At 41.8% G+C, this 27,760-nt stretch overlaps 1 protein-coding gene across 2 annotated transcripts; it reads right to left on the bottom strand.

Moving 5' to 3' along the window:
• Positions 1-207: 207 nt before the first annotated feature.
• On the bottom strand, positions 208-27,760 carry CD79A (CD79a molecule). Of its 2 annotated transcripts, XM_069740922.1 has the most exons (5): positions 27,607-27,760; positions 17,977-18,291; positions 17,779-17,897; positions 1,581-1,643; positions 208-871 (listed from the first exon to the last, which is right to left on the bottom strand). In XM_069740922.1, exons 1-5 carry the CDS (start codon positions 27,671-27,673, stop codon positions 758-760), a joined length of 678 nt encoding a protein of 225 aa, XP_069597023.1. In that variant the 5' UTR covers positions 27,674-27,760; the 3' UTR covers positions 208-757. The 2 variants fall into 2 exon arrangements, with proteins under 2 accessions (XP_069597023.1, XP_069597024.1); XM_069740923.1 differs by lacking the exons at positions 208-871; positions 1,581-1,643 and adding an exon at positions 8,749-12,675.

Genomic DNA, 27,760 nt, shown 5'->3' with positions numbered 1-27,760 from the left:
CAGTTTTGCCACAGGTCAGAATTCCAGGTAGGAATCAAGACAAAAAGGGACTAGGCAAATGGATGATCCAAGGTCGGGCAACAAAGATTTCAGAAATCTCATGCGCACTCTTTATTTTTCCTGAATAAAAAATCATTATTATTTTTAAATCTGCTGCAAGTCAATTTTGCAACTTTTTTTTCACCCATAAAGTGCAAAAACTCATAGTTTTATTCACTAAAGACACAATAAACTTTATTAAAAACAAGCACTTAGTTGTTAAAGCGTTACCCTCTGCTCAGATCACCAGCAAACCAACTGTAACTTATAAGGGGATCTTGGCAGTAAGTATTTCATTTTTCTGCAGCGCCTCCGCAGGAGAAATGAAGTATTACACAAAATATATCAAATTAATTCGGTGAGTAATGCAGGACAAGGACGGGTCCTCCAGATCTTATCAACTCCTACCAAGAGATGAAAATCCCCTCCACCCACCTATTAACCAAGTGATTTTACAACACTAATTTTTCATATTTGGACAAGCCCTTAAAGCTGCCATTTTGGATCAATCCACTATGATAAGACTTCGCCAAATATTTTACAAATACTTCAAACCGGACAAGAGGATATAATACGTAGATCAATACAAAAGTTGAGATGGAGATCTGATGTTTGTGATGATTCTACGCGATGAGATGACCATGGTGATAAAAACCCAACTGGTGGTTTTGGTGGTTCCTCCATTATTTTTTTTCCCACGTGGGACAAATTTCTCATCTCATGGTTTCTCCAGTTGAATGTTTGCTGCCCGGAAGGTGCCCACATCTTCATAGGTGGCTTGTAGACCACGGGAGATGTCTTCATACAAGGAACAGTCCTCCAAGTTTAGCCCCTTTAAAAGTCAGAGAAATCATCAGTAATGGAGTTTCCTCGAAGAACAATCCCTCTCTAGATATATAAAGCGATATCCTCCCGTCCAACATATATCAGCTGATGTTCATGTATCTACTAAAAATATATCAATAAATAATTAATAGTCTGCCCAGGTTTGACTTGAGTTGTCCTGTGAAAATAAGTTATCTATCTACAGGATTGGTCAGTGAGAGTCCGGCCACCAGGATCGGCTTGAGAGAATGGGGAATTTGTATCCTGCAGGGGGCACTTTTATCCTCAATATGCCCTACAATCAATCCTTTCCTTTTCTATAAGGCTGTTGGGAAAAACCCAAGCCCCATTCGGAATGAATAGAGTAGCAATCAACCGAGTGCACTGTCACTCTAACAGTGAAACAAGTGCACTGTCACTCTAACAACGAAACGAATGCACCGTTTTGCATAGTCATACCCCCATTGGTTTGGATCCCACTGGACAACTCCTTTGAATTAAAGCTGGCCCTATCTTCTCCAACCAAGAAATATCAGTAAGTGAACTTTCAGGATAAACATGTTTAGGGTATGAGACTTTTAATGTCCCATCTTGCAGCAAAGAACACAATACGGTCCCAACAATCGGGAAATTAAAACAGTCCTTAGGTGTCAGGTCCGTTTTCGATCTTCAGTCCCGAACCATCAACCAATAATTACCACCTGACACATTCTTACCTCATAAAGATTTTCTCCTTCGGCTTCTTTCAGAGACATTGAGTTCAGATTTTCGAAACGTTTCTGTTGGCAGAACATGCGAGACAATGAGACAATAAGGAAAAAAATTGGACCATGCGTGTCATGATCCCAATGGCAGGGGATCACCAAAGGACAAGCACAGATACAAACAAGCTCTAGGGCGATGGAACCTGAGCTGACCGCGACCCTGAACCTAACACACAAATAAAAGTAGCCGGGGAACGTGCCTACGATGATCCTAGACGTCTCGCTCCAGCCGAAGATCTAACTTCCCCTATTAGTAGAAACACAGACCTCTCTTGCCTCCAGAGAAATGCCCCACAGAAATAGCAGCCCCCCACATATAATGACGGTGAAATGAGAGGAAAGCACATACGCAGTATGAAAACAGTTTCAGCAAAATGAGGCCCGCTAAAGCTAGATAGCAGAGGATACAAAAGTGAACTGCGCGGTCAGCGAAAAACCCTTCAAAAAACCATCCTGAAATTACTTGAACTCATGTGCCAACTCATGGTACATGAGGAGCAATTTCAGCCCACTAGAGCAACCAGCAGCAAGAATCACATATCTGCAGGCTGGACTAAAAACCAAATAAAGCAAAACACCAAAACAGGAAAATCCAAACTTAGCTTTACCAGAAGGTTCTAGGAGCAGGGAGCAGAGGTAACAAGACACACTGGATACATTGATAACCGGCGAGGAAATGCCAGCAAAGCCAGGTTAAATAGGAAACTCCCATATGCTGATGGAACAGGTGGAACCCAGAAACCCAGGAAAGACAAGTCACCCAGTACCATCAGTAACCACCAGAGGGAGCCCAAAAACAGAACTCACAACAGTACCCCCCCCTTGAGGAGGGGTCACCGAACCCTCACGAGAACCACCAGGGCGACCAGGATGAGCCCTATGAAAAGCGCGAACCAAATCATCAGCATGAACATCCGAGGCAACCACCCAAGAATTATCCTCCTGACCATAACCCTTCCACTTGACCAAATACTGGAGTTTCCGTCTGGAAACACGAGAATCCAAGATCTTCTCCACAACATACTCCAATTCTCCCTCCACCAGCACTGGAGCAGGAGGCTCAAGCGAAGGAACAACAGGTACCTCATACTTCCGCAACAACGACCGATGGAACACATTATGAATAGCAAACGATGCCGGGAGATCCAAACGAAACGACACAGGGTTAAGAATTTCCAAGATCCTATAGGGACCGATGAACCGAGGCTTGAACTTAGGAGAAGAGACCTTCATAGGAACAAAACGAGAAGACAACCACACCAAGTCACCAACAAGAAGTCGAGGACCCACGTGGCGACGGCGATTAGCAAACTGCTGAGCCTTCTCCTGGGACAACTTCAAATTGTCCACCACATGACTCCAAATCCGGTGCAACCTATCCACCACCATGTCCACTCCAGGACAATCAGAAGGTTCCACCTGACCAGAGGAAAAACGAGGATGAAACCCCGAATTACAAAAGAAAGGAGAAACCAAGGTAGCAGAACTAGCCCGATTATTAAGGGCAAACTCGGCCAGCGGCAAAAAGGTAACCCAGTCATCCTGATCAGCAGAAACAAAACACCTTAAATAAGTTTCCAAGGTCTGATTAGTTCGTTCAGTCTGGCCATTCGTCTGAGGATGGAATGCAGACGAAAAGGACAAATCAATGCCCATCTTAGCACAGAACGTCCGCCAAAATCTAGACACAAACTGGGATCCCCTGTCAGAAACGATGTTCTCAGGAATCCCATGCAAACGAACCACATTCTGAAAAAACAGAGGGACCAACTCAGAGGAGGAAGGCAACTTAGGCAAGGGTACCAGATGAACCATTTTAGAAAAGCGATCACACACAACCCAGATGACGGACATTTTTTGAGAGACAGGGAGATCCGAAATAAAGTCCATGGAAATGTGCGTCCAAGGCCTCTTCGGGATAGGCAAAGGTGACAACAATCCACTGGCCCGAGAACAGCAAGGCTTAGCCCGAGCACAAACCTCACAAGACTGCACAAAAGAACGCACATCCCTCGACAAGGAAGGCCACCAAAAAGACCTGGCCACCAAGTCTCTAGTACCAAATATTCCAGGATGACCTGCCAACGCAGAAGAATGGACCTCGGAGATGACTCTACTGGTCCAATTATCCGGAACAAACAGTCTCTCAGGCGGACAACGATCAGGTTTACCCGCCTGAAACTCCTGCAAAGCACGTCGCAAGTCTGGGGAGACAGCAGACAAAATCACCCCATCCCTAAGGATACCAGAGGGCTCAGAATTTCCAAGGGAGTCAGGCACAAAACTCCTAGAAAGAGCATCCGCCTTCACATTCTTTGAACCTGGCAGGTATGAAACCACAAAATTGAAACGAGAGAAAAACAGTGACCAACGAGCCTGTCTAGGATTCAGACGCCTGGCAGACTCAAGGTAAATCAAATTTTTGTGATCATTCAAGACCACCACACGATGTCTAGCACCCTCTAGCCAATGACGCCACTCCTCAAATGCCCACTTCATGGCCAAAAGTTCCCGATTACCAACATCATAATTCCGCTCAGCCGGCGAAAACTTTCTAGAAAAAAACGCGCATGGCTTCATCACTGAGCCATCGGAGCTTCTCTGTGACAAAACCGCCCCCGCTCCAATCTCGGAAGCATCAACCTCAACCTGAAAAGGGAGCGAAACATCTGGCTGACGCAACACAGGAGCAGAAGAAAACCGGCGCTTAAGTTCCTGAAAGGCCTCCACAGCCGCAGGAGACCAATTAGCAACATCAGCACCCTTCTTAGTCAAATCCGTCAAAGGCTTAACAACACTAGAAAAATTAGTTATAAAACGACGATAGAAATTAGCAAAGCCCAAGAACTTCTGTAGACTCTTCAGAGATGTAGGCTGCGTCCAGTCACAAATAGCCTGAACCTTGACGGGATCCATCTCAATAGTAGAAGGGGAAAAAATATACCCCAAGAAAGAAATCTTCTGGACTCCAAAGAGACACTTTGAGCCTTTTACAAACAAGGAATTGGCCCGCAGGACCTGAAACACCTTCCTGACCTGCTGAACATGAGACTCCCAGTCATCAGAAAAAACCAAAATATCATCCAAATACACAATCATAAATTTATCCAGATATTCACGGAAAATATCGTGCATAAAGGACTGGAAGACTGAAGGAGCATTAGAAAGTCCGAAAGGCATTACCAAATACTCAAAATGGCCCTCAGGCGTATTAAATGCGGTTTTCCACTCATCACCTTGCTTTATTCGTATAAGATTATACGCACCCCGAAGATCAATCTTAGTGAACCATTTAGCCCCCTTAATGCGAGCAAACAAATCAGTCAACAATGGCAAAGGATACTGATATTTTACGGTAATCTTATTCAAAAGACGATAATCTATACAAGGCCTCAAGGAACCATCTTTTTTGGCCACGAAAAAAAAACCTGCTCCCAAAGGGGACAAAGATGGACGAATATGTCCCTTTTCCAAGGACTCCTTAACATAATCCCGCATAGCAGTATGCTCTGGCACTGACAGATTGAACAAACGACCTTTAGGAAATTTACTGCCTGGAATTAAATTTATAGCACAATCGCAATCCCTGTGAGGAGGAAGCGAACTGAGCTTAGGCTCCTCAAAAACATCCCGATAGTCAGACAAAAACACAGGAATCTCAGAAGGAGTAGATGAAGCGATAGAAATCGGAGGTGCATCATCATGAACCCCCTGACAACCCCAGCTTAACACAGACATTTTTTTCCAGTCAAGGACTGGATTATGAGTTTGTAACCATGGCAGACCAAGTACTAGAACATCATGCAAATTATACAGTACCAGGAAGCGAATCACCTCCTGATGAACGGGAGTCATACGCATGGTCACTTGTGTCCAGTACTGAGGTTTATTCATAGCCAAAGGTGTAGAGTCAATTCCCTTCAAAGGAATAGGGACTTCCAGAGGCTCCAGACTAAACCCACAGCGATTGGCAAATGACCAATCCATAAGACTCAGGGCAGCGCCTGAATCCACATAGGCATCGACGGAAATGGATGATAATGAACAAATCAGAGTCACAGACAGAATGAACTTAGACTGTAAAGTACTAATGGCAACAGACTTATCAACCTTTTTTGTGCGTTTAGAGCATGCTGATATAACATGAGCTGAATCACCACAATAAAAGCACAACCCTTTTTTCCGCCTATACTTTTGCCGTTCACTTCTGGACTGAATTCTATCACATTGCATTATCTCAGGTGACGGTTCAGACGACACCGCCAAATGATGCACAGGTTTGCGCTCCCGTAAACGCCGATCAATCTGAATAGCCATAGTCATAGACTCATTCAGACCAGTAGGCGCAGGGAACCCCACCATAACATCTTTAATGGCCTCAGAAAGGCCATCTCTGAACTTTGCAGCCAGAGCGCACTCATTCCACTGAGTAAGCACCGACCACTTCCGAAATTTTTGACAATAAATTTCTGCTTCATCTTGCCCCTGAGAGAGGGCCAACAAAGCTTTTTCAGCCCGAATCTCTTGGTTAGGTTCCTCATAGAGCAAACCCAATGCCAGAAAAAACGCATCCGCATTAAGCAACGCAGGGTCCCCTGGTGCCAATGCAAATGCCCAATCCTGAGGGTCACCCCGCAGGAAAGATATAATTATCTTGACTTGCTGAGCAGGGTCTCCAGAGGAGCGAGATTTCAGAGAAAGAAACAACTTGCAATTGTTCCTAAAATTCAGAAAACGAGATCTATCTCCAGAAAAAAACTCTGGGACAGGAATTCTAGGTTCAGACATAGGAGCATGTACAACAAAATCCTGTATATTTTGAACCTTAGTGGCAAGATTATTCAGGCTGGAAGCCAAACTCTGGACGTCCATGATAAACAGCTGGGATCAGAGCCATTCAAAGATTAAGAGGAGGAGGAAGTAGCCAGGCTGCAATAAGGCTAGGCAGCAAACTCTGAGGGAAAGAGAAGGAAAAAAAAAAAAAAAACTTCCTCAGACTACTCATCCTCCTACTTCAGCCAATACAATTAACACTTTGGGGGCCGGTTATACTGTCATGATCCCAATGGCAGGGGATCACCAAAGGACAAGCACAGATACAAACAAGCTCTAGGGCGATGGAACCTGAGCTGACCGCGACCCTGAACCTAACACACAAATAAAAGTAGCCGGGGAATGTGCCTACGATGATCCTAGACGTCTCGCTCCAGCCGAAGATCTAACTTCCCCTATTAGTAGAAACACAGACCTCTCTTGCCTCCAGAGAAATCCCCCACAGAAATAGCAGCCCCCCACATATAATGACGGTGAAATGAGAGGAAAGCACATACGCAGTATGAAAACAGTTTCAGCAAAATGAGGCCCGCTAAAGCTAGATAGCAGAGGATACAAAAGTGAACTGCGCGGTCAGCGAAAAACCCTTCAAAAAACCATCCTGAAATTACTTGAACTCATGTGCCAACTCATGGTACATGAGGAGCAATTTCAGCCCACTAGAGCAACCAGCAGCAAGAATCACATATCTGCAGGCTGGACTAAAAACCAAATAAAGCAAAACACCAAAACAGGAAAATTCAAACTTAGCTTGACCAGAAGGTTCTAGGAGCAGGGAGCAGAGGTAACAAGACACACTGAATACATTGATAACCGGCGAGGAAATGCCAGCAAAGCCAGGTTAAATAGGAAACTCCCATATGCTGATGGAACAGGTGGAACCCAGAAACCCAGGAAAGACAAGTCACCCAGTACCATCAGTAACCACCAGAGGGAGCCCAAAAACAGAACTCACAACACATGCGCTGCTCAGAGAAACGTCGGTGGTGGATGTAAAAAAAAAAAATCTCATTTGTTGGCAACAAGAGCTAAGAAGAAAAACTGCAGTATGATTAATTGCCCATGGGGCTCGGTCAAGTTCCATATTTACGAGTAAATGCTTTGATTTTTGGGGAAATGTTGATATAAAGCAAATAAAAAATAATGTAAAACCATACCTAAATATTATAAGTAGCAAATAGTGCCAAAATAATCCAGTCCTAAAACCCCCATGCAGTGCAAAAATAATACCACCATATAGTGTCCAAATAAAAGTACCTTAGAAATGCCCCAGGTGGTGCCCGATGTTTATAATGCCACCCCAAAAATACATTTTAGGGATTTCCAACTTAGATTTTTTAAGACAGGCCATCCATTAATATTAAGTAGATTGGGGTCCGACTCTCGGCACCCCCATTGAGCAGCTTTTTAAAGGGAGCCATGATGTGACACTAGTCACTACTCATGGACCAGAGGTCAAATACAAAGAGGGCTCGTCATATACAGAGAGGTATGACAAAGGTGTAGCCAGGTCCCAGTCCGAGGTCAGAAGCCCAGGAAGGTAGTGGATCAAGACAAAGGGGCAAGACAAATGGATGGTCAGAGGCAAGGTCTAAGGTTTGGACAACAAAGATCAAAGACAGGAACACAGAGGATGGAACAAGAGCACACCATTTGAGCAAAGTTACAACTGGCATTAATTGGAGGCAGAGAGCCAGCTAAATAGCCAGGTAATCTCTCATATAGCAGACACATGGAGGTAGCCCCGGCACTCCTCGGCCCTGATTGGATAGCGGACCTGCCTCACACTGACAGCTCAACATGTGCCAGACTCATATTTGACGGCTGAGCTGTCCAGCACCATACCGACATGCTACTGCCCTTGATTTTACGGCTGAACTGTCACTCACTTCTTCCACACACATCGATAAGCAGAACTGTGACTCACGGTGCTCCTATGAATCCCGTGTGCTTTTACTTTTTTATGGTTTCTTAGATTTTAAAGGTCATTTTTTTAATATAAAAATATATTCTTTTCCATATCTCAAAAAAAATTTAAAGATTAAAATCTACAGTAAATTTACATGAACATTAGCAGCAGTGAACAGACTCCTCCCCTATCTTTTGTATTGAAGCATCTAAAGAGCGTGTGCAAAAGTTATTGCATTAAGTGTAAAAAAAAAAAAGTTAAAAATTCTAAAGCATGCTGATTTAAGATGTGATTTGATTGAGATGAACTTTGAACTCCACCCAATAGACCTGATGGGTTTTGATTCTATGTTGATAGAAATGACACAGTGAGACACCATGGAGGAGAAAAAGTTTTATTGTTAGCTTTCTTCACTAACAAAAAAAAAACACTCAGAAAAAAACACAACACAAACACAATTTTTTTTATTTCTTTATCATTGGTTACAAATCTAGATATCTAAAGAAATATCTAGGTGTAAATATAAAGGAAGCAATAAAGGTATATACTGTATATTCACACAAGTCAGGAACCACTTAATAGGGAAGGATGACTCACATTATCTGTAATCTGATTGGCTTAATACAACGCCAACAACACCCAACAATCGATCCTATAGGATATTGATCTGCGCTCTGCAATGGTTCACTGTCGGCAGCACATGGCTTGTGCAGAACTAAGATACTTGGAAGGATCCCTCACTGATAAGCTGACCGGATGCTGAGACCCTTAGTAGATCATCAGAAAATTATCAATTCTTTAAATGAGGTCTTTATGTTACATGTATTTTTTAATAATTTTTGGTAATTTCTGTTTCCTTTCTATATGAAAATCTGTATTAAAACAAAATAGAAATCTTGCAATTCTCACACTGACCACCGGGGCTCTTTTAGACTCTAACTTCCTGTTTTTCAGGAAATAATACATGTACATTAGCAGCAATGAACAGACCATATCTTTTATATTGCAGCATCTAATGAGCACGTGCAAATTTCATAGTGATGGAGCTGGGTTAGCTGTGACATTGATTATTGTTTTTGGTGGATTCTATATTATCTACTGTATATAGAGGTGTTATCAATCATTGTACAGGAGGAGAAGGTGAGCTGTGACATAACCTATTGTGAATAGTGGATCTTGTGTTATCTACTGTATATAGAGGTGTTATCAGTCATTGTACAGAAGGAGAAGGTGAGCTGTGATATCACCTATTGTGAATGGTGGATCCTGTGTTATCTACTGTATATAGAGGTGTTATCAGTCATTGTACAGGAGGAGGAGGTGAGCTGTGACATCACCTATTGTGAATGGTGGATCATGTGTTATCTACTGTATATAGAGGTGTTATCAGTCATTGTACAGGAGTAGGAGGTGAGCTGTGATTTCACCTATTGTGAATGGTGGATCCTGTTTTATCTACTGTATATAGAGGTGTTATCAGTCATTGTACAGGAGGAGGAGGTGAGCTGTGACATCACCTATTGTGAATGGTGGATCCTGCGTTATCTACTGTATATAGAGGTGTTATCAGTCAGTGTACAGGAGGAGGAGGTGAGCTGTGACATCACCTATTGTGAATGGTGGATCCTGTGTTATCTACTGTATATAGAGGTGTTATCAGTCATTGTACAGGAGGAGGAGGTGAGCTGTGACATCACCTATTGTGAATGGTGGATCTTGTGTTATCTACTGTATATAGAGGTGTTATCAGTCATTGTACAAGAGGAGGAGGTGAGCTGTGATATCACCTATTGTCAATGGTGGATCCTGTGTTATCTACTGTATATAGAGGTGTTATCAGTCATTGTACAGGAGGAGGAGGTGAGCTGTGACATCACCTATTGTGAATGGTGGATCTTGTGTTATCTACTGTATATAGAGGTGTTATAAGTCATTGTACAGGAGGAGGAGGTGAGCTGTGATATCACCTATTGTGAATGGTGGATCCTGTGTTATCTACTGTATATAGAGGTGTTATCAGTCATTGTACAGGAGTAGGAGGTGAGCTGTGATATCACCTATTGTGTATGGTGGATCCTGTTTTATCTACTGTATATAGAGGTGTTATCAGTCATTGTACAGGAGGAGGAGGTGAGCTGTGACATCACCTATTGTGAATGGTGGATCCTGTGTTATCTACTGTATATAGAGGTGTTATCAGTCATTGTACAGGAGGAGGAAGTGAGCTGTGACATCACTATAGTGAATGGTGGATCCTGTGTTATCTACTGTATATAGAGGTGTTATCAGTCATTGTACAGGAGGAGGAGGTGAGCTGTGACATCACCTATTGTGAATGGTGGATCCTGTGTTATCTACTGTATATAGAGGTGTTATCAGTCATTGTACAGGAGGAGGTGAGCTGTGACATCACCTATTGTGAATGGTGGATCCTGTGTTATCTACTGTATATAGAGGTGTTATCAGTCATTGTACAGGAGGAGGAGGTAAGCTGTGACATCACCTATTGTGAATGGTGGATCCTGTGTTATCTAATGTATATAGAGGTGATATCAGACATTGCACAAAAGGAGGAGGAGGTGAGCTGTGACATCACCTATTGTGAATGGTGGATCCTGTTTTATCTACTGTATATAGAGGTGTTATCAGTCATTGTACAGGAGGAGGAGGTGAGCTGTGACATCATCTATTGTGAATGGTGGATCCTGTGTTATCTACTGTATATAGAGGTGTTATCAGTCATTGTACAGGAGGAGGAGGTGAGCTGTGACATCACTATTGTGAATGGTGGATCCTGTGTTATCTAATGTATATAGAGGTGATATCAGACATTGCACAAAAGGAGGAGGAGGTGAGCTGTGACATCACCTATTGTGAATGGTGGATCCTGTGTTATCTACTGTATATAGAGGTGTTATCAGTCATTGTACAGGAGGAGGAGGTGAGCTGTGACATCACCTATTGTGAATGGTGGATCCTGTGTTATCTAATGTATATAGAGGTGATATCAGACATTGCACAAAAGGAGGAGGAGGTGAGCTGTGACATCACCTATTGTGAATGGTGGATCCTGTTTTATCTACTGTATATAGAGGTGTTATCAGTCATTGTACAGGAGGAGGAGGTGAGCTGTGACATCATCTATTGTGAATGGTGGATCCTGTGTTATCTACTGTATATAGAGGTGTTATCAGTCATTGTACAGGAGGAGGAGGTGAGCTGTGACATCACTATTGTGAATGGTGGATCCTGTGTTATCTACTGTATATAGAGGTGTTGTCAGTCATTGTACAGGAGGAGGAGGTGAGCTGTGACATCACCTATTGTGAATGGTGGATCCTGTGTTATCTACTGTATATAGAGGTGTTATCAGTCATTGTACAGGAGGAGGTGAGCTGTGACATCACCTATTGTGAATGGTGGATCCTGTGTTATCTACTGTATATAGAGGTGTTATCAGTCATTGTACAGGAGGAGGAGGTGAGCTGTGACATCACCTATTGTGAATGGTGGATCCTGTGTTATCTAATGTATATAGAGGTGATATCAGACATTGCACAAAAGGAGGAGGAGGTGAGCTGTGACATCACCTATTGTGAATGGTGGATCCTGGGTTATCTACTGTATATAGAGGTGATATCAGACATTGCACAGAAGGAGGAGGAGGTGAGCTGTGACATCACTTTTTGTGTCACTGCACACTCAACTTTAATTTGTCTGTGGACATAAGTCAGCTGAGAGCTCAGAAAGGAAAGATAAAAGCGTTATCAACTCTCCATTGGACTTTGAAATTGAACTCACTGGTGGATCTCAGTTAACTCATTCTGCAGCCGGCAATAAACAATTTAACACAGCTGCAGCAGAAGGAAAACAATGCAAAATTTTTAATGAAACCCAATTACAAAATAGATTTTTAGCCAAAAATACATGCTTACATGGAAGAAAAATGGTCTTAATAGGTGGACATCCCCTTTAATAGAAAATTTTAAACTGGAATTTATAATCCAGGCTGCCCCCTACGAACCTTTCGGTGGTTCCTTGACTTCTGACTTAAGTCTTTTAAGCAATGTGTTAAGCGATGAAAGCATTTGTAGGCTGGAGAGTGGGAGTCAATGATGATGACTGTCAGGTGGAAAGCCGATAATGCCGCTATAATGCTCCTGCGCTGCTCTACATCGCTTTATGTGCCCCTTGGATGGTCAATAGCTCTACAGCAGACAGGGACGTGTAATCATTACTGCTGGCTTTGCCCGCCGTGGAGTACGCTTCCCATAAACGCTTGTGCGCCTCAGCTTGATGACATCGCTACAAGACAGGAATGGGGAGAATTTTCTTAACATCATGAAAAAACTAAAGAGGGGATATTTATAATTTTTCTCATATAATGTAACATTTAGACATATGCTTTAAGCCAGCTGCATGGACCATAGACAACTTTCAATATGAGAGTATTTTGGGCATGCTCTGTGACCTGTGCAGAGGTCACTGCGCAGGGAGGAAGAGGAGGTGAAGACAAACTATTGTGAATGGCAGATCCTGTGTTATAGATATAGATAGTTATCACAATCCTGCCTGTGAAACTAACAGAATAACTACCGAGATGTAATCTCTAAAGAAGTGGATTATTTTAGGATTTTAGAGATGTTAAAAATGAGACCAAAAATGTAAAAAAAATGTGTTTAATGGTAGCTCAAAACAGCTCAAAGGTTAAGATTTTAAGTCAGGTGGAAGGAAAAACATAGAAGGTGCAGAGGTAGCCATCACGACCAGACTTTGGAGCCTAAGGTCAAACAGACCCTCTGCCACATTAGATGACACCAGTATTATAAATGACCCTCATTAAGGCAGCACAATATTAAGCTTATACACTTATGAAGCAGTATACAATAGAGGACAGGGATAGCGATGGGGGCAAAATATACCCCTACATACATCAATTTTTTTTTGTGAATGTTTTTTATCCAATTATCATTCATGGAGATTTGAATGTGGAGTATGATAATAGAACAAAGGTAATAGAACACCAAACTCAAAACAGCTCAAAGGTTAAGATTTCAAGTTGAGGTGGGGGAAAGACATAGAAGGTGCAGAAGTACCAGTCACGACTAGGCATAGAAGCCTAAAAGGTCAATAGACCCTCTACAATGTTAAGCTTATAGACTTAGGAAGCAGTATATAACAGATGACAAGGGACAGCGATGGGGGCAAAGTATACCCCTACTAACATAAATCTGTGGATTTTTTTTATTAATTATTTTATGTAGGTAACAATATTTGGAGAGTTTCAGATTAGGAATTGACAGTTTTCCTTAATGGGTTAAATATAAAATAAAAAAATATAAATATAAAAAAGTACGGAATATAAAATTTGTTATGAATTTGGCAAAATGTCTGTTTTAAAGTACGTATTTTAAATTTAAATATGTTAGTTGCTGGTTTATAACCATAATAAAAAAAAACATAATATAAACATCCATCTAATGTGCTAAGTGGTAGTGATGATCACGCATGCTCAGTTACTCTCCCTGCCAGGTCTCTACATTGTGCCTATTAGTCCACTAAAGAGCAGCCAATAAATTTATCTTTCTGACCTGCCGGTCAGAGAAGGATCAAAGCTTCTACGGTAGCAGGACAGTATAGGTGAGAAGACTCAAGTCTACTGAAAGTAAGAAGCAACTACATTGTCAGCTTCCAGAAGGGGAAGGAGACTCATTTTGATCAGAGATCTGCTCTCAGCAGAACCGAGGAAGATACATGGAAGCAAAACTTTGATGAATTACACATTTTCTAGGCTAGAAAAGCTACAAATAAAGTTTTAACAGCTATTCAGGACTTTTTTTTTTATACAAAAATGATTCTTTGGATAAACCCTTGGTATATATATGGCTCATGGGAAATCTAAGGCGACACAATCATGATCCGATTAAATAAGATTCTAGATGTACTTTTTTCTGCAATCAAATGTGGAAGCATATGGAAAGTCAGAGGGCTTCAAGTATGGTCCTAAAATTATCATTATTATCATTATTTATTGTTATAGCACCATTTATTCCATGGCGATAAAATGACATATGAATACTAAGTACTCCCTGAGTGATGGTTAGCAGCGGTATATTATCTGTATTATTGGCTGCTTTTTAGTTCTCCTCCATTAGGACATACTTGTGTATAGCTAAAATGACGCAGAAGTAATGGTTACACCCAGACTTTTGATCCTGAGGAAGGCCATTGACCACACAAGATGACACCGTAATTACAAATGAACATGCCAAGAAGACGACCTGTCACAGGCTTGTATTGAGGCTCCAAAACTTTATGACTCACCCCTGAGGAATATTCAGCTGTCTAAAGAGGGTCTCAAGAAGTCTAAAATCCAAACCTTGTGTCATTAGAGGCTTATGTCCCATTTGTTATGTTCATCAAATCATCCAAAGTCCCATTTCTGAAGTTTGAGCGCCATTTTTTTTCTCCATGTATATGATGATATAATAGTCTTCTTATGACCAAAAATATTCAGTATAAACAATTCTATTTTAATAGTTGTAGCGTTCGGTAGATTTTTCTAACATTTTAGAGGTCTGACTTTTTTTTAATAAAAATATTTACATTTTATTCCATATCTCAAACTGTATAAAAAAAATTGGAAATTCACACGTACATTAGCTGCAATGAACAGACTTTGACCCTATCTTTTGTACTGAAGCAACTAATGAGCGTGTGCAAGGTTCATTGTGAAGGAGCGGGGGAGCTGTGACATTGTCTATTGTGATTGGTGGATCCTGTGTTATAAGCTGTGTATTTGTCATTGTCATCCTGCCTCTGATGATAATGAACCTGCTGAAAACTCTCCCTGAAAGTACAGGAATTAAGAGTTTAAAATAGCCCTGGTGGCCAGTGTGAAGATTGCAAGATTACTAATTTTGTTGTTTGCTTTCTTTGTTTCATAAAGATGGTAATTAGAAAAAAAAAGTTTTTTTTTAACAAAGATTTAAACAATGGGTCGTTATCGGATAAATCAAGACCTTGATGCTAGCATCTATATATATAATTGTCTAAGGGTTTAATTGTCTGTCTGTCCTGGAAATCCCATGTCGCGGGCACAGTCTCTGATTGGTCGAGGCCAGCTGGCCTTGACCAATCAGCGACGCGGGATTTCCAGGACAGATGGCGGCAGACTGTGCCCGTCGCTGATTGGTCGAGGTCGGCTGGCCTCGACCAATCAGAGACTGTGCCCACGACGTGGGATTTCCAGGACAGACAGACAATTAGGCCTCGACCAATCAGCGACGGGCACAGGGTCGGGTACAGTCTCTGGGTACAGACGGGTACAGTCTGCCGCGAATTCTGGAATCATTGTCCTCCACTGCTGTCAAGTGCCGCCATTGTGTTTTCTAAGGGTCTAATTGTCTGTCTGTCTCAGAAATCCCGCCTTGCTGATTGGTCGAGGCCAGCCGGCCTCTATGGGGCCATAACTGCATGGAGCATTATAATACGTGGCTGGGCAATATACTACGTGACAGTGCAATATAGTACATGGACATGCATATTCTAGAATACCTGATGCGTTAGAATCGGGCCACCATCTAGTCTACTATATAAAGGTCTAAGGGTCACTTCCGTCTTTCTGAAATCAGTCCCAGTTTTTAAAACTCCCACCTGAAGAAGACGGTGTTTACCGTCGAAACGAGTTGTGGTAAACGACATATGTTGTCTGAGTTTCCTTCAGCGCTCTTGGGACTGATTTCTGTTTGACACACATTCTTATCCTCCTTTGGAGGTATTCAGCTGGAGCTGCGGTGGTGCTCGACAACTCCCTTTTATCTCCCCTTCCCTGGGTCGATTCCTCTGCGCTCCCCTCTGACTGCTTTCACTTATCTTGACTTTCGTCTTTCTGTCTTTCTGTCTGTCACGGAAATCCCAAGTCGCTGATTGGTCGCGGCAAAACGGCCACGACCAATCAGCGACGGGCACAGTCCGGCGGCAAAATGGCCGCTCCTTATTCCCCACAGTCAGTGCCTGCTCCATAATCCCCTCCAGTCAGCACTCACACAGGGTTAATGGCAGCGTTAGTGGACCGCGTTATGCCGCGGTGTAACGCACTCCGTTAATGCTGCTATTAACCCTGTGTGACCAACTTTCTACTATTGATGCTTCCTACGCAGCATCAATAGTAAAAAGATCTAATGTTAAAAATAATTAAAAAAAAAAAATCATTATATTCTCACCCTCTGTTGGCCCCCCCCCCCCCCCCCGCATCCAGCCGAGGCCTTTCCCGCTCCTCTCGATGCTCCGGTGACCGATCCATGCATTGCGGTCTCGCGAGATGATGACGTGCGGTCTCGCGAGACCGCTACGTCATCATCTCGCGAGACCGCAATGCATTCTTTGGACCGGAGCGTCGCGAGGAGCATCGGTAAACGCTTCGGCTGGATCCGGGGGGCCGAAAGAGGGTGAGTATATAACTATTTTTTGTTTTCATTCTTTTTTTAACAGGGATATGGTGCCCACATGTACTACTTGGGCTGTGTTAGATACTGCATGGGCTGTGGTCTATAATACATCTCTGTGCTATATACTATGTGGGCTGTGCTATATACTACATTGCTGTGCTCTATACTACGTGGCCTGGGTTATATACTGCATGGGCAGTGTTACATACCACATCTCTGTGCTATATACTACGTGGCTGGGCAATATACTACATGGCTGTGCAATATGCTACGTGGCTGTGCAATATATTACGTGGCTGGGCAATATACTATGTGTCTGTGCAATATACTACGTGTCTGTGCTATATTCTACATCTCTGTGCTATTTACTATGTGGCCTGTGTTATATACTGCATGGGCTGTGTTATATACTACGTGGCTGTGCAATATATTACGTGGCTGTGCTATATACTACGTGGCTGTGGTATATATTACGTGGCTGGGCAATATACTACATTGCTGTGCTATATACTAAGTGGCCGGTGTTATATACTGCATGGGCAGTGCTATATACTACGTCTCTGTGTTATATACTACGTGCCTGTGCTATATACTACGTGGCTGTGGTATATATTACGTGGCTGGGCAATATACTACATTGCTGTGCTATATACTACGTAGCCGGTGTTATATACTGCATGGGCAGTGCTATATACTACGTCTCTGTGTTATATACTACTTGTCTGTGCTATATACTACGTGGCTGTGCAATATACTGCGTGGCAATTTGAACCACGCTTCGCTAATTGGTCGCGGCCGGCCGAATCCTGTGTGTAAATTGCATTATTCTGAAAACTTCATAAATAAACTACATACAGATTCTAGAATACCCGATGCGTTAGAATCGGGCCACCATCTAGTATAATATATGTGTCTATAGAGAGATAATAATAACCAATAGCTGTAGTGATATGCTCACCTTATACAGGAGGAAGGTCCCGGGGATAATAGCACAGAGGAGCAGAATAATCCCCTCAGCGGTGATTAGTCTGTTTTTTGTAGCTTCCGCAATATTGAAGAACAGGTAAACAGGAGGTTCTGAAACGTAAAACGAGGGAGGTAAAACTATATCTGGGCAGTGAACCATGTCTTGTTGATGCCCTTTGCTCCTACTCACCCCTCACTCTTAGGTAGGTTCCACAAGACGTATACATCTTAGATCCTGCAGTGACTTTGCACAGATAGATCCCGCTATCATTTTTCCTTGCATTGTAGATGTTCAGGATCCGGGAGGTAGATGACAAGTTCTTGGTTATGGTTTCCTGGAATGGCACGTTGTTTATCTTCTTCACTAATTTGTAGATCTGGACCCAGGAGACCGACACATTCTCATTCTGCTTACTCTCATAGTTGCATGGAATCTTAGCGTCCTCCCCAAATAATATGGATATTGAGGTGGGCACCCAAAGCATCTCCAAACTCCAGCATGGAACTGCAGAAAAAAGACACTGTTATGGATACATATACAGAATAACTATATACATCTGTATTTAGGGCCACTCTATGTACTATGACGGGATCAGAAAAACTCCATATGCCTCTATAACTGGACATCCACACGGGTTGTGTGCATGAACAGGACCAGTGCTAGCTCCGGTACTCGGCAAACCCAGGCAAGTGCCAGATCCTACGGTGCCCTGGGAGTCTCATTCTGCCCAGACTCCAATTGATGACTTCCACCATACAGTATGTGTGCCCACTGCATGTATGGAGCAGGCTCAGGAGGTAGACCTGGTCCAGGCCCAGAAGGTGGACCTGCTCCAGGCTCAGAAGGTGGACCTGCTCCAGGCTCAGGAGGGGGACCTGCTCCAGGCTCAGGAGGTGGACCTGCTCCAGGCTCAGATGGTGGATCTGCTCCAGGCTCAGAAGGTGGATATGCTCCAGGCTCAGAAGGTGGATCTGCTCCAGGCTAAGAAGGTGGATCTGCTCCAGGCTCAGAAGGTGGATCTGCTCCAGGGTCAGAAGGTGGACCTGCTCCAGGCTCAGAAGGTGGATCTGCTCCAGGCTCAGAAGGTGAATCTGCTCCAGGCTCAGAAGGTGGACCTGGTCCAGGCTCAGAAGGTCAACCTAGTCCAGGCTCAGGAGGTGGACATGCTCCAGGCTCAGGAAGTGGACCTGCTCCAGGCTCAAAAGATGGACCTGCTCCAGGCTCAGAAGGTGGATCTGCTCCAGGCTCAGAAGGTGGATCTGCTCCAGGCTCAGAAGGTGGACCTGGTCCAGGCTCAGAAGGTCAACCTGGTCCAGGCTCAGGAGGTGAACATGCTCCAGGCTCAGGAGGTGGACATGCTCCAGGCTCAAAAGATGGACCTGCTCCAGGCTCAGGAGGTGGACCTGCTCCAGACTCAAGAGGTGGACCTTCTCCAGGCTCAGGAGGTGGACCTGCTCCAGGCTCAAAAGATGGACCTGCTCCATACAGCTTGAGTGCCAGTTGTGTTATACAGTCGGCACCCAAGTCAAAATGCTGCTATTGGAGTTAGCTCCAATAGAAAAACGTCATGATAGTGGTATATAAGAGGAAACCGGATGAAGGTGGCCCTTATGATGCCCTCCAACCTTCCCTGTCCCATATCATGATTGAGTGTCAAATACATTGTCATGGCTGCTGAAAGCTACTAGAGGCCCCACTTAGAAAAATCTAAGAAAATTACAAATTAATAAATTAATAAAAAAATACACATATACTGTATATCTATATTTATAGATATGCAATGAATAATAATAATACAACTACATATAATAGATAGATAGATAGATAGATAGATAGATAGATAGATAGATAGATAGATAGATAGATAGATAGACAGTATATATGTATAAAATATATAAAAACATTCATATTACCCCCTCAATTAAATTTGAAAATAAAAAAACTTATAAAAACTTAAATAAATAATAATAATACAGGAATAAAAGAATTTGAAATATTATTATTTTTCAGTTATATATATATATATATATATATATATATGTATATGTATATATATATATATATATATATATATATATATATATATATATATAAAATGTATAAAGACATTCATAGTACCCATAAATAAAATGCAAAAATAAAATATAAATTACCATAAATGATAATACATTAATAAAAGAATAATAATTTTTAGTTCTTATTATTTATATAATAAAATAAATAATAATAATACATTCTAAAATTATATATGTATAAAATATATAAAAACATCATATTATGCCGTAAATGAAATCTAAAAATAAAACAATTAATAATAAATGATCAAATATATAAAACACTCATTTTATTTTTAATAAAATGTAAAAATAAAATAGTAAATTAAATAGTAACAATAAATGATAAAATTATATATGATATATATATATACAGTGTGTGTGTATATATATATATATATATATATATATATATATATACATACACAGTACAGACCAAAAGTTTGGACACACCTTCTCATTTAAAGATTTTACTGTATTTTCATGACTATGAAAATTGTACATTCACACTGAAGGCATCAAAACTATGAATTAACACATGTGGAATTATATACTTAACAAAAAAGTGTGAAACAACTGAAATTATGTCTTATATTTTAGGTTCTTCAAAGTAGCCACCTTTTCCTTTGATGACTGCTTTGCACACTCTTGGCATTCTCTTGATGAGCTTCAAGAGGTAGTCACCGGGAATGGTTTTCACTTCACAGGTGTGCCCTGTCAGGTTTAATAAGTGGGATTTCTTGGCTTATAAATGGGGTTGGGACCATCAGTTGTGTTGAGCAGAAGTCTGGTGGATACACAGCTGATAGTCCTACTGAATAGACTGTTAGAATTTGTATTATGGCAAGAAAAAAGCAGATAAGTAAAGAAAAACGAGTGGCCATCATTACTTTAAGAAATGAAGGTCAGTCAGTCTGAAAAATTGGGAAAACTTTGAAAGTGTTCCCAAGTGCAGTGGCAAAAACTATCAAGCACTACAAAGAAACTGGCTCACATGAGGACCACCCCAGGAAAGGAAGACCAAGAGTCACCTCTGCTTCTGAGGATAAGTTTATCCGAGTCACCAGCCTCAGAAATCGCAGGTTATCAGCAGCTCAGATTAGAGACCAGGTCAATGCCACACAGAGTTCTAGCAGCAGACACATCTCTACAACAACTGTTAAGAGGAGACTTTGTGCAGCAGGCCTTCATGGTAACATAGCTGCTAGGAAACCACTGCTAAGGACATGCAACAAGCAGAAGAGACTTGTTTGGGCTAAAGAGCACAAGGAATGGACATTACACCAGTGGAAATCTGTGCTTTGGTCTGATGAGTCCAAATTTGAGATATTTGGTTCCAACCACCGTGTCTTTGTGCGACAAGGAACTTATCTGGATGTGTGGTGAGCACTTTGACACACCAAGTGCTTCACAGAAGTTTATAATGCAGAGCCGTAAAAATAAAAAATCATATTTTTTCACAAAAATTATCTTTTCGCCCCCAATTTTTTATTTCCCCAAGGGTAAGAGAAGAAATTGGACCCCAAAAGTTGTTGAACAATTTGTCCTGAGTACGCTGATACCCCATAAGTGGAGGTAAATCACTGTTTGGGCGCATGGGAGAGCTCAGAAGCGAAGGAGCGCCATTTGACTTTTCAATGCAAAATTGACTGGAATTGAGATGGGACACCATGTTGCGTTTAGAGAGCCACTGATGTGCCTAAACATTGAAACCCCCTACAAGTGACCCCATATTGGAAACTAGACCCCCAAGGAATTTATCTAGATGTGTTGTGAGAACTTTGAACCCCCAAGTGTTTCACTATAGTTTATAACGCAGAGCCGTGAAAATAAAAATTCTTTTTTTTTCCCACAAAAATTCTTTTTTAGCCTCCAGTTTTGTATTTTCCCAATGGAAACAGGAGAAATTGGACCCAAAAGTTGTTGTCCAAAGTACGCTGATACCCCATATGTGGGGGGGGGGAACCACCGTTTGGGCGCATGGCAGAGCTCGGAAGGGAAGGAGCGCCATTTAGAATGCAGACTTAGATGGAATGGTCTGCAGAGCCCCTAATGTACCTAAACAGTAAAATAATTATTTTTGCATCGCTTTATTCTGAGGACTATAACTTTTTTATTTTTACGCTGATGATGCTGTATGGCAGCTCGTTTTTTGCAGGATAAGATGACGCTTTCAGCGGTGCCTTGGTTATTTATATCCGTCTTTTTGATCGCATGTTATTCCACTTTTTGTTTGGCGGTATGATAATAAAGCATTGTTTGCAGAGCCCCTAATGTACCTAAACAGTAGAAACCCCCCACAAGTGACCCCATTTTGGAAACTAGACCCCCCAAGGAACTTATCTAGATATGTGGTGAGCACTTTGAACCCCCAAGTGTTTCACTACAGTTTATAATGCAGAGCCGTGAAAATAAAAAATCTTTTTTTTTTCCACAAAAATTATTTTTTAGCCCCCAGTTTTGCATTTTTCCAAGGGTAACAGTTAAAACTGGACCCCAAAAGTTGTTGTCCAATTTGTCCTGAGTACGCTGATACCCCATATGTTGGGGTAAACCCCTGTTTGGGCGCATGGGAGAGCTCGGAAGGGAAGGAGCACTGTTTTACTTTTTCAGCGCAGAATTGGCTGGAATTGAGATCGGACGCCATGTCGCGTTTGGAGAGCCCCTGATGTGCCTAAACAGTGGAAACCCCCCAATTATAACTGAAACCCTAATCCAAACACACCCCTAACACTAATCCCAACAGTAACCCTAACCACACCTCTAACCCAGACACACCCCTAACCCTAATCCCAACCCTATTCCCAACTGTAAATGTAATCCAAACCCTAACCATAACCCTAGCCCTAACCCTAGCCCTAACCCTAGCCCCAACCCTAACCCTAGCCCTAACCATAGCGGGAAAATGGAAATAAATACATTTTTTTTAATTTTTTAATTTTTCCCTAACTAAGGGGGTGATGAAGGGGGGTTTGATTTACTTTTATAGCGGGTTTTTTAGCGGATTTTTATGATTGGCAGCCGTCACACACTAAAAGACGCTTTTTATTGCAAAAAATATTTTTTGCGTTACCACATTTTGAGAGCTATAATTTTTCCATATTTTAGTCCACAGAGTCATGTGAGGTCTTGTTTTTTGCGGGACGAGTTGATGTTTTTATTGGTAACATTTTCGGGCACATGACAATTTTTTATCGCTTTTTATTCCGATTTATGTGAGGCAGAATGACCAAAAACCAGCTATTCATGAATTTCTTTTTTTGGGGGGGGGGGGTTTATACCATTCCGCGTTTGGTAAAATTGATAAAGCAGTTTTATTCTTCGGGTCAGTACGATTACAGCGATACCTCATTTATATCATTTTTTAATGTTTTGGCGCTTTTATACGATAAAAACTATTTTATAGAAAAAATAATTATTTTGGCATCGCTTTATTCTGAGGACTATAACTTTTTTATTTTTTCGCTGATGATGCTGTATGGCGGCTCGTTTTTTGCAGGATAAGATGACGTTTTCAGCGGTACCATGGTTATTTATATCCGTCTTTTTGATCGCGTGTGATTCCACTTTTTGTTTGGCGGTATGATAATAAAGAATTGTTTTTTGCCTCGTTTTTTTTTACGGTGTTCACTGAAGGGGTTAACTAGTGGGACAGTTTTATAGGTGGGGTCGTTACGGACGCGGCGATACTAAATATGTGCACTTTTATTGTTTGTTTTTTACTTAGATAAAGAAATGTATTTATGGGAACAATATATATATATTTTTTTCGGATTTTTAAAAAATTTTTTTTACACATGTGAATATGCTCTGAGCAGGCGCTGTGAAGCCACCTCCCTGCAGGACCCGGATGCAGCCCTGCAGCCATTTTGGATCCAGGCCTGCTGCAGGGAGGAAGGTAGGAGACCCTTGGAGCAACGCGATCACATCGCGTTGCTCCGGGGGTCTCAGGGAAGCCCGCAGGGAGCCCCCTCCCTGCGCGATGCTTCCCTATACCGCCGGAACACTGCGATCATGTTTGATCGCAGTGTGCCGGGGTTAATGTGCCGGGGCGGTCCATGACCACTCCTGGCACATAGTGCCGGATGTCAGCTGCGATAGTCAGCTGACACCCGGCCGCGATCAGCCCCGTGAGCGCGGCCGCTCGCTATGACGTACTATCCCGTTGGTGGTCATACGGGCCCACCCCACCTCGATGGGATAATACGTCACATGTCAGAAAGGGGTTAAAGAACCTAGAATATAAGACATATTTTCAGTTGTTTCACACTTTTTTGTTAAGTATATAATTCCACATGTGTTAATTCATAGTTTTGATGCCTTCAGTGTGAATGTACAATTTTCATAGTCATGAAAATACAGAAAAATCTTTAAATGAGAAGGTGTGTCCAAACTTTTGGTCTGTACTGTACATATATACAGGACATAGATATAAAAATAAAAAAAAACAATATCATATTTTGTATAACCGCATGGGTAACTGTCTGACTTTATAAAACTTTTAGAGTATTTTATTTATCCCATAGAGTCAAAGACAAAACCAAAAAAAAAAATCTACCTGGCAGAATTGCTGTTTTTTATGTCACTTTTCCACCAAAACAATGGAATAACAAGAGATTAAAAAGTCGCATGTGACACAAAATGGTGATGATAAAAAATGCAGCTTATACAGCAAACGAGAAAAAAAAAACACATCCTAGTACAACTCTGTTCACAGAAAAAAATAACCAGTTAGAGCTCGTAGTAGACAAGCGAAAAGGACTCTGTTGGCCAAGAGACCAAGGACCTCCATAGAGGACATTTACTATTTCTGGAGATTGTCGGATCAGTTATTTAGAAGATCTTATTAATAGATGGATTACAATAAGTTTTTGCATCAACCAAAATGTAGGTAAAAAAAAAAAAAGGTCGTGCGTGAAACGAGAGATCGCTGGGTTCTAATTCTGTCTTACGTTTTGCTCTCTAGGGAGGTTCACATGATAACAACACTGGTGGCAGGTGCTTCCGGTTCCTCTTTCCATTATGTTCTCGACAAAAGCAGATATTATCTAAAGTTTTCTAACACTCTGATATCAAGGTCAGGTCTGCATCATTAAATATATAAGAGAATTGCACAAACAGCAATTCTGACATCTAAATACAACTGATCTAAAAATTGCTCTTTGCAAATTTTCACCCAATTCCTTGTGGGTCTATGAGAAAAAAAATAAAAATAATATATATAAATATGTATACTGCAATTACAGCGCATAAATCTGCTAAAATAACAATTCCTTAATATATTATAGTGAAGGAGCTGGAGTAAAGTGGCACTGTCGAGAGTCATCTCCCACCAAAATTTGGAAGAGATGTATCAGAATACTGGAAATTCGTAATTCTTGACTAATCGATTGCATAATTCATCATTACAAGAATTTATTTTCCTAATACAGAGCTCCAGATTCCCATTTTCCCATCCAACAGCTTTAACAGAAAAATTGTATCTGCTTCCCGACACCACTAGGGGGAGCTCACTGCATACAAACCTACGCAGCTGACACTCAACTATATGAATTACTGTATATGCAGTTGGCTCCCTCTAGTGGTGGCTGTAGATGCAAAAAAATAGGATTATTTACAGCATGTAGCGAAGCAATGCAGGACTAAATCACAGCTGCAGCCCATTCATTGTAAGGATTGGAGTGACGGCATATCCAAGCAATTTGCCATAGGTTTATACTTTGAAAATAATAATATAAAGCTATTCCTGTTTCCTGTGTGAAGTCAAGCAGTGGATTTGGAGTTCTGTATCAGAAAATTAGAGTTCCAACTATAAAGATATATTAAGAAATTAACTATAGCAGAGTTTTTGGACATAAATGTTTTAATTTGTGACTGTCTTCCTATTCTTGTTAATAGTTACTCATGTCCTCCCATCCTATGCTAGTCCCTGCTCCTGTATATCTATCCTTTAATGGTTACTGATCTTGTTCTCTTAGCCTATATTGGTCCCTGCTCCTGTTGTCCTCTGATGGTTACTGCTCCTGTTCTCCTATCCTATGCTGGTTCCTGCTCCTGTTCTCCTATCCTCTGCTGGTTCCTGCTCCTGTTCTCCTATCCTCTGCTAGTTACTAGTCCTGTTCTCCTATCCTCTGTTGGTTCCTGCTCCTGTTCTCCTATCATATGTTGGTTCCTGCTCCTGTTCTCCTATCCTATGCTGGTTCCTGCTCCTGTATATCTATCCTCTGATGGTTACTCTTCCTGTTCTCCTATCCTATGCTGGTTCCTGCTCCTGTTCTCCTATCCTATGCTGGTTCCTGCTCCTGTTCTCCTATCCTCTGCTAGTTACTAGTCCTGTTCTCCTATCCTCTGTTGGTTCCTGCTCCTGTTCTCCTATCATATGTTGGTTCCTGCTCCTGTTCTCCTATCCTCTGATGATTACTGTTCCTGTACTCATAACCTATGTTGGTTCCTGCTCCTGTTCACCTTTCCTCGGCTGGTTACTGCTCCTGTTCTCCTATCCTCTGATGGTTACTGCTCCTGTTCTCCTATCCTCTGATGGTTACTCTTCCTGTTCTCATAACATATGTTGGTTCTTGCGCCTGTTCTCCTAACCTATGTTGGTTCCTGCTCCTTTCCTCCTATCCTATATTGGTTCAAGCTCTTGCCCTCTATTCCTGGTGCTTTCTGCTAAATTATCTCCTTTCATATGTTGGTTTCTGCTCCTGTTCTCCTACCCTGTGATGATTCCTACTGTTTTCCTCCTAAATTATATAAGTTCCTGCTCATGTTTATTTCCCCTATATATATATATATATATATATATATATATATATATAGGAACTTGTCCTGTGCTTCTATTTTATATTCTCAACCCTGTTCCTGTCATCCTATCTGCTGATGGCTCGAGTAACTTGTCCTCCTATCCTATGTTGGTTCCTTCTCTTGTCCTCTTCTCTGACATTGGTTCCTGCTCCTTTCCTCCTATCATATATTCATTCAGGATCTTGTCCTCTTTTCCTATGTTGGTTACAGCTCTTTTTCTCCTATCCTATTTTGTTTCAGACTCTTGCCCTCTATTCTTATGTTGGCTCCTGCTCTTGTCCTCCTATCCCCTGATAATTTCTTTCTTTCATATGTTGGTTCTGCTCCTGTTCTCCTATCCTATGCTGGTTCCTGCTCCCATCTTCCTATCCTCTGAAGGTTCCTGCCCATATCTCTCTGTAATATGTTGATTCCTGCTCCTGTTTTCCTATCCTCCGATGGTTCATGCTCCTGTTCTCCTATCCTGTGATGTTTCCTGCTCCTGTTTTCCTATCCTCCGATGGTTCATGCTCCTGTTCTCCTATCCTGTGATGGTTCCTGCTCCTGTTTTCCTATCCTCCAATGGTTCATGCTCCTGTTCTCCTATCCTGTGATGGTTCCTGCTCCTGTTTTCCTATCCTCCGATGGTTCATGCTCCTGTTCTCCTATCCTGTGATGGTTCCTGCTCCTGTTTTCCTATCCTCCGATGGTTCGTGCTCCTGTTCTCCTATCCTGTGATGGTTCCTGTTCCTGTTTTCCTATCCTCCGATGGTTCATGCTCCTGTTGTCCTATCCTATGATGGTTCCTGCCCGTTTTCCTATCCTCTGATGGTTCCTGCTGATATCCGCTTGTAATATGTTGGTTCTACTCCTAGTCTCCTATCCTCTGAAGGTCCCTGCTCTTGTTCTCCTATCCTATGATGATTCTTGCTCATGTCCTCTTTTCCTATATTAGCTAATACCAGTTATATTTGCAACATACCTGAGAGAAGTATGAAGAACATGACTTTAGGTGTTGTCCATGTCAGGTGCGGTGCATTTAGTGGCATCTTCTCCGATGTTATGTTTCACCCTCAATAACCTGCAGAAGTCGCCTCGAGAGCCTGTACCAGACTGCTGCTGACTGTGTGTGTGTT

This window comes from Ranitomeya imitator, chromosome 10 (genome assembly GCF_032444005.1).
Source record: "Ranitomeya imitator isolate aRanImi1 chromosome 10, aRanImi1.pri, whole genome shotgun sequence".
In the NCBI taxonomy this organism is placed as follows: domain Eukaryota; kingdom Metazoa; phylum Chordata; class Amphibia; order Anura; family Dendrobatidae; genus Ranitomeya; species Ranitomeya imitator.
This window is presented reverse-complemented; position numbering and strand designations above follow the sequence as displayed.

Excerpts from the sequence above, each read along its gene's own strand:
- CD79A (XM_069740922.1), bottom strand. The coding sequence starts at position 27,673 with ATGCCACTAAATGCACCGCACCTGACATGGACAACACCTAAAGTCATG. Across the intron at positions 18,292-27,606 it reads GTTCTTCATACTTCTCTCAG|TTCCATGCTGGAGTTTGGAG; the intron begins GTATGTTGCAAA and ends TTTTTTCTGCAG. Across the intron at positions 1,644-17,778 it reads GGACCTTCCTCCTGTATAAG|AAACGTTTCGAAAATCTGAA; the intron begins GTGAGCATATCA and ends TTCTGCCAACAG.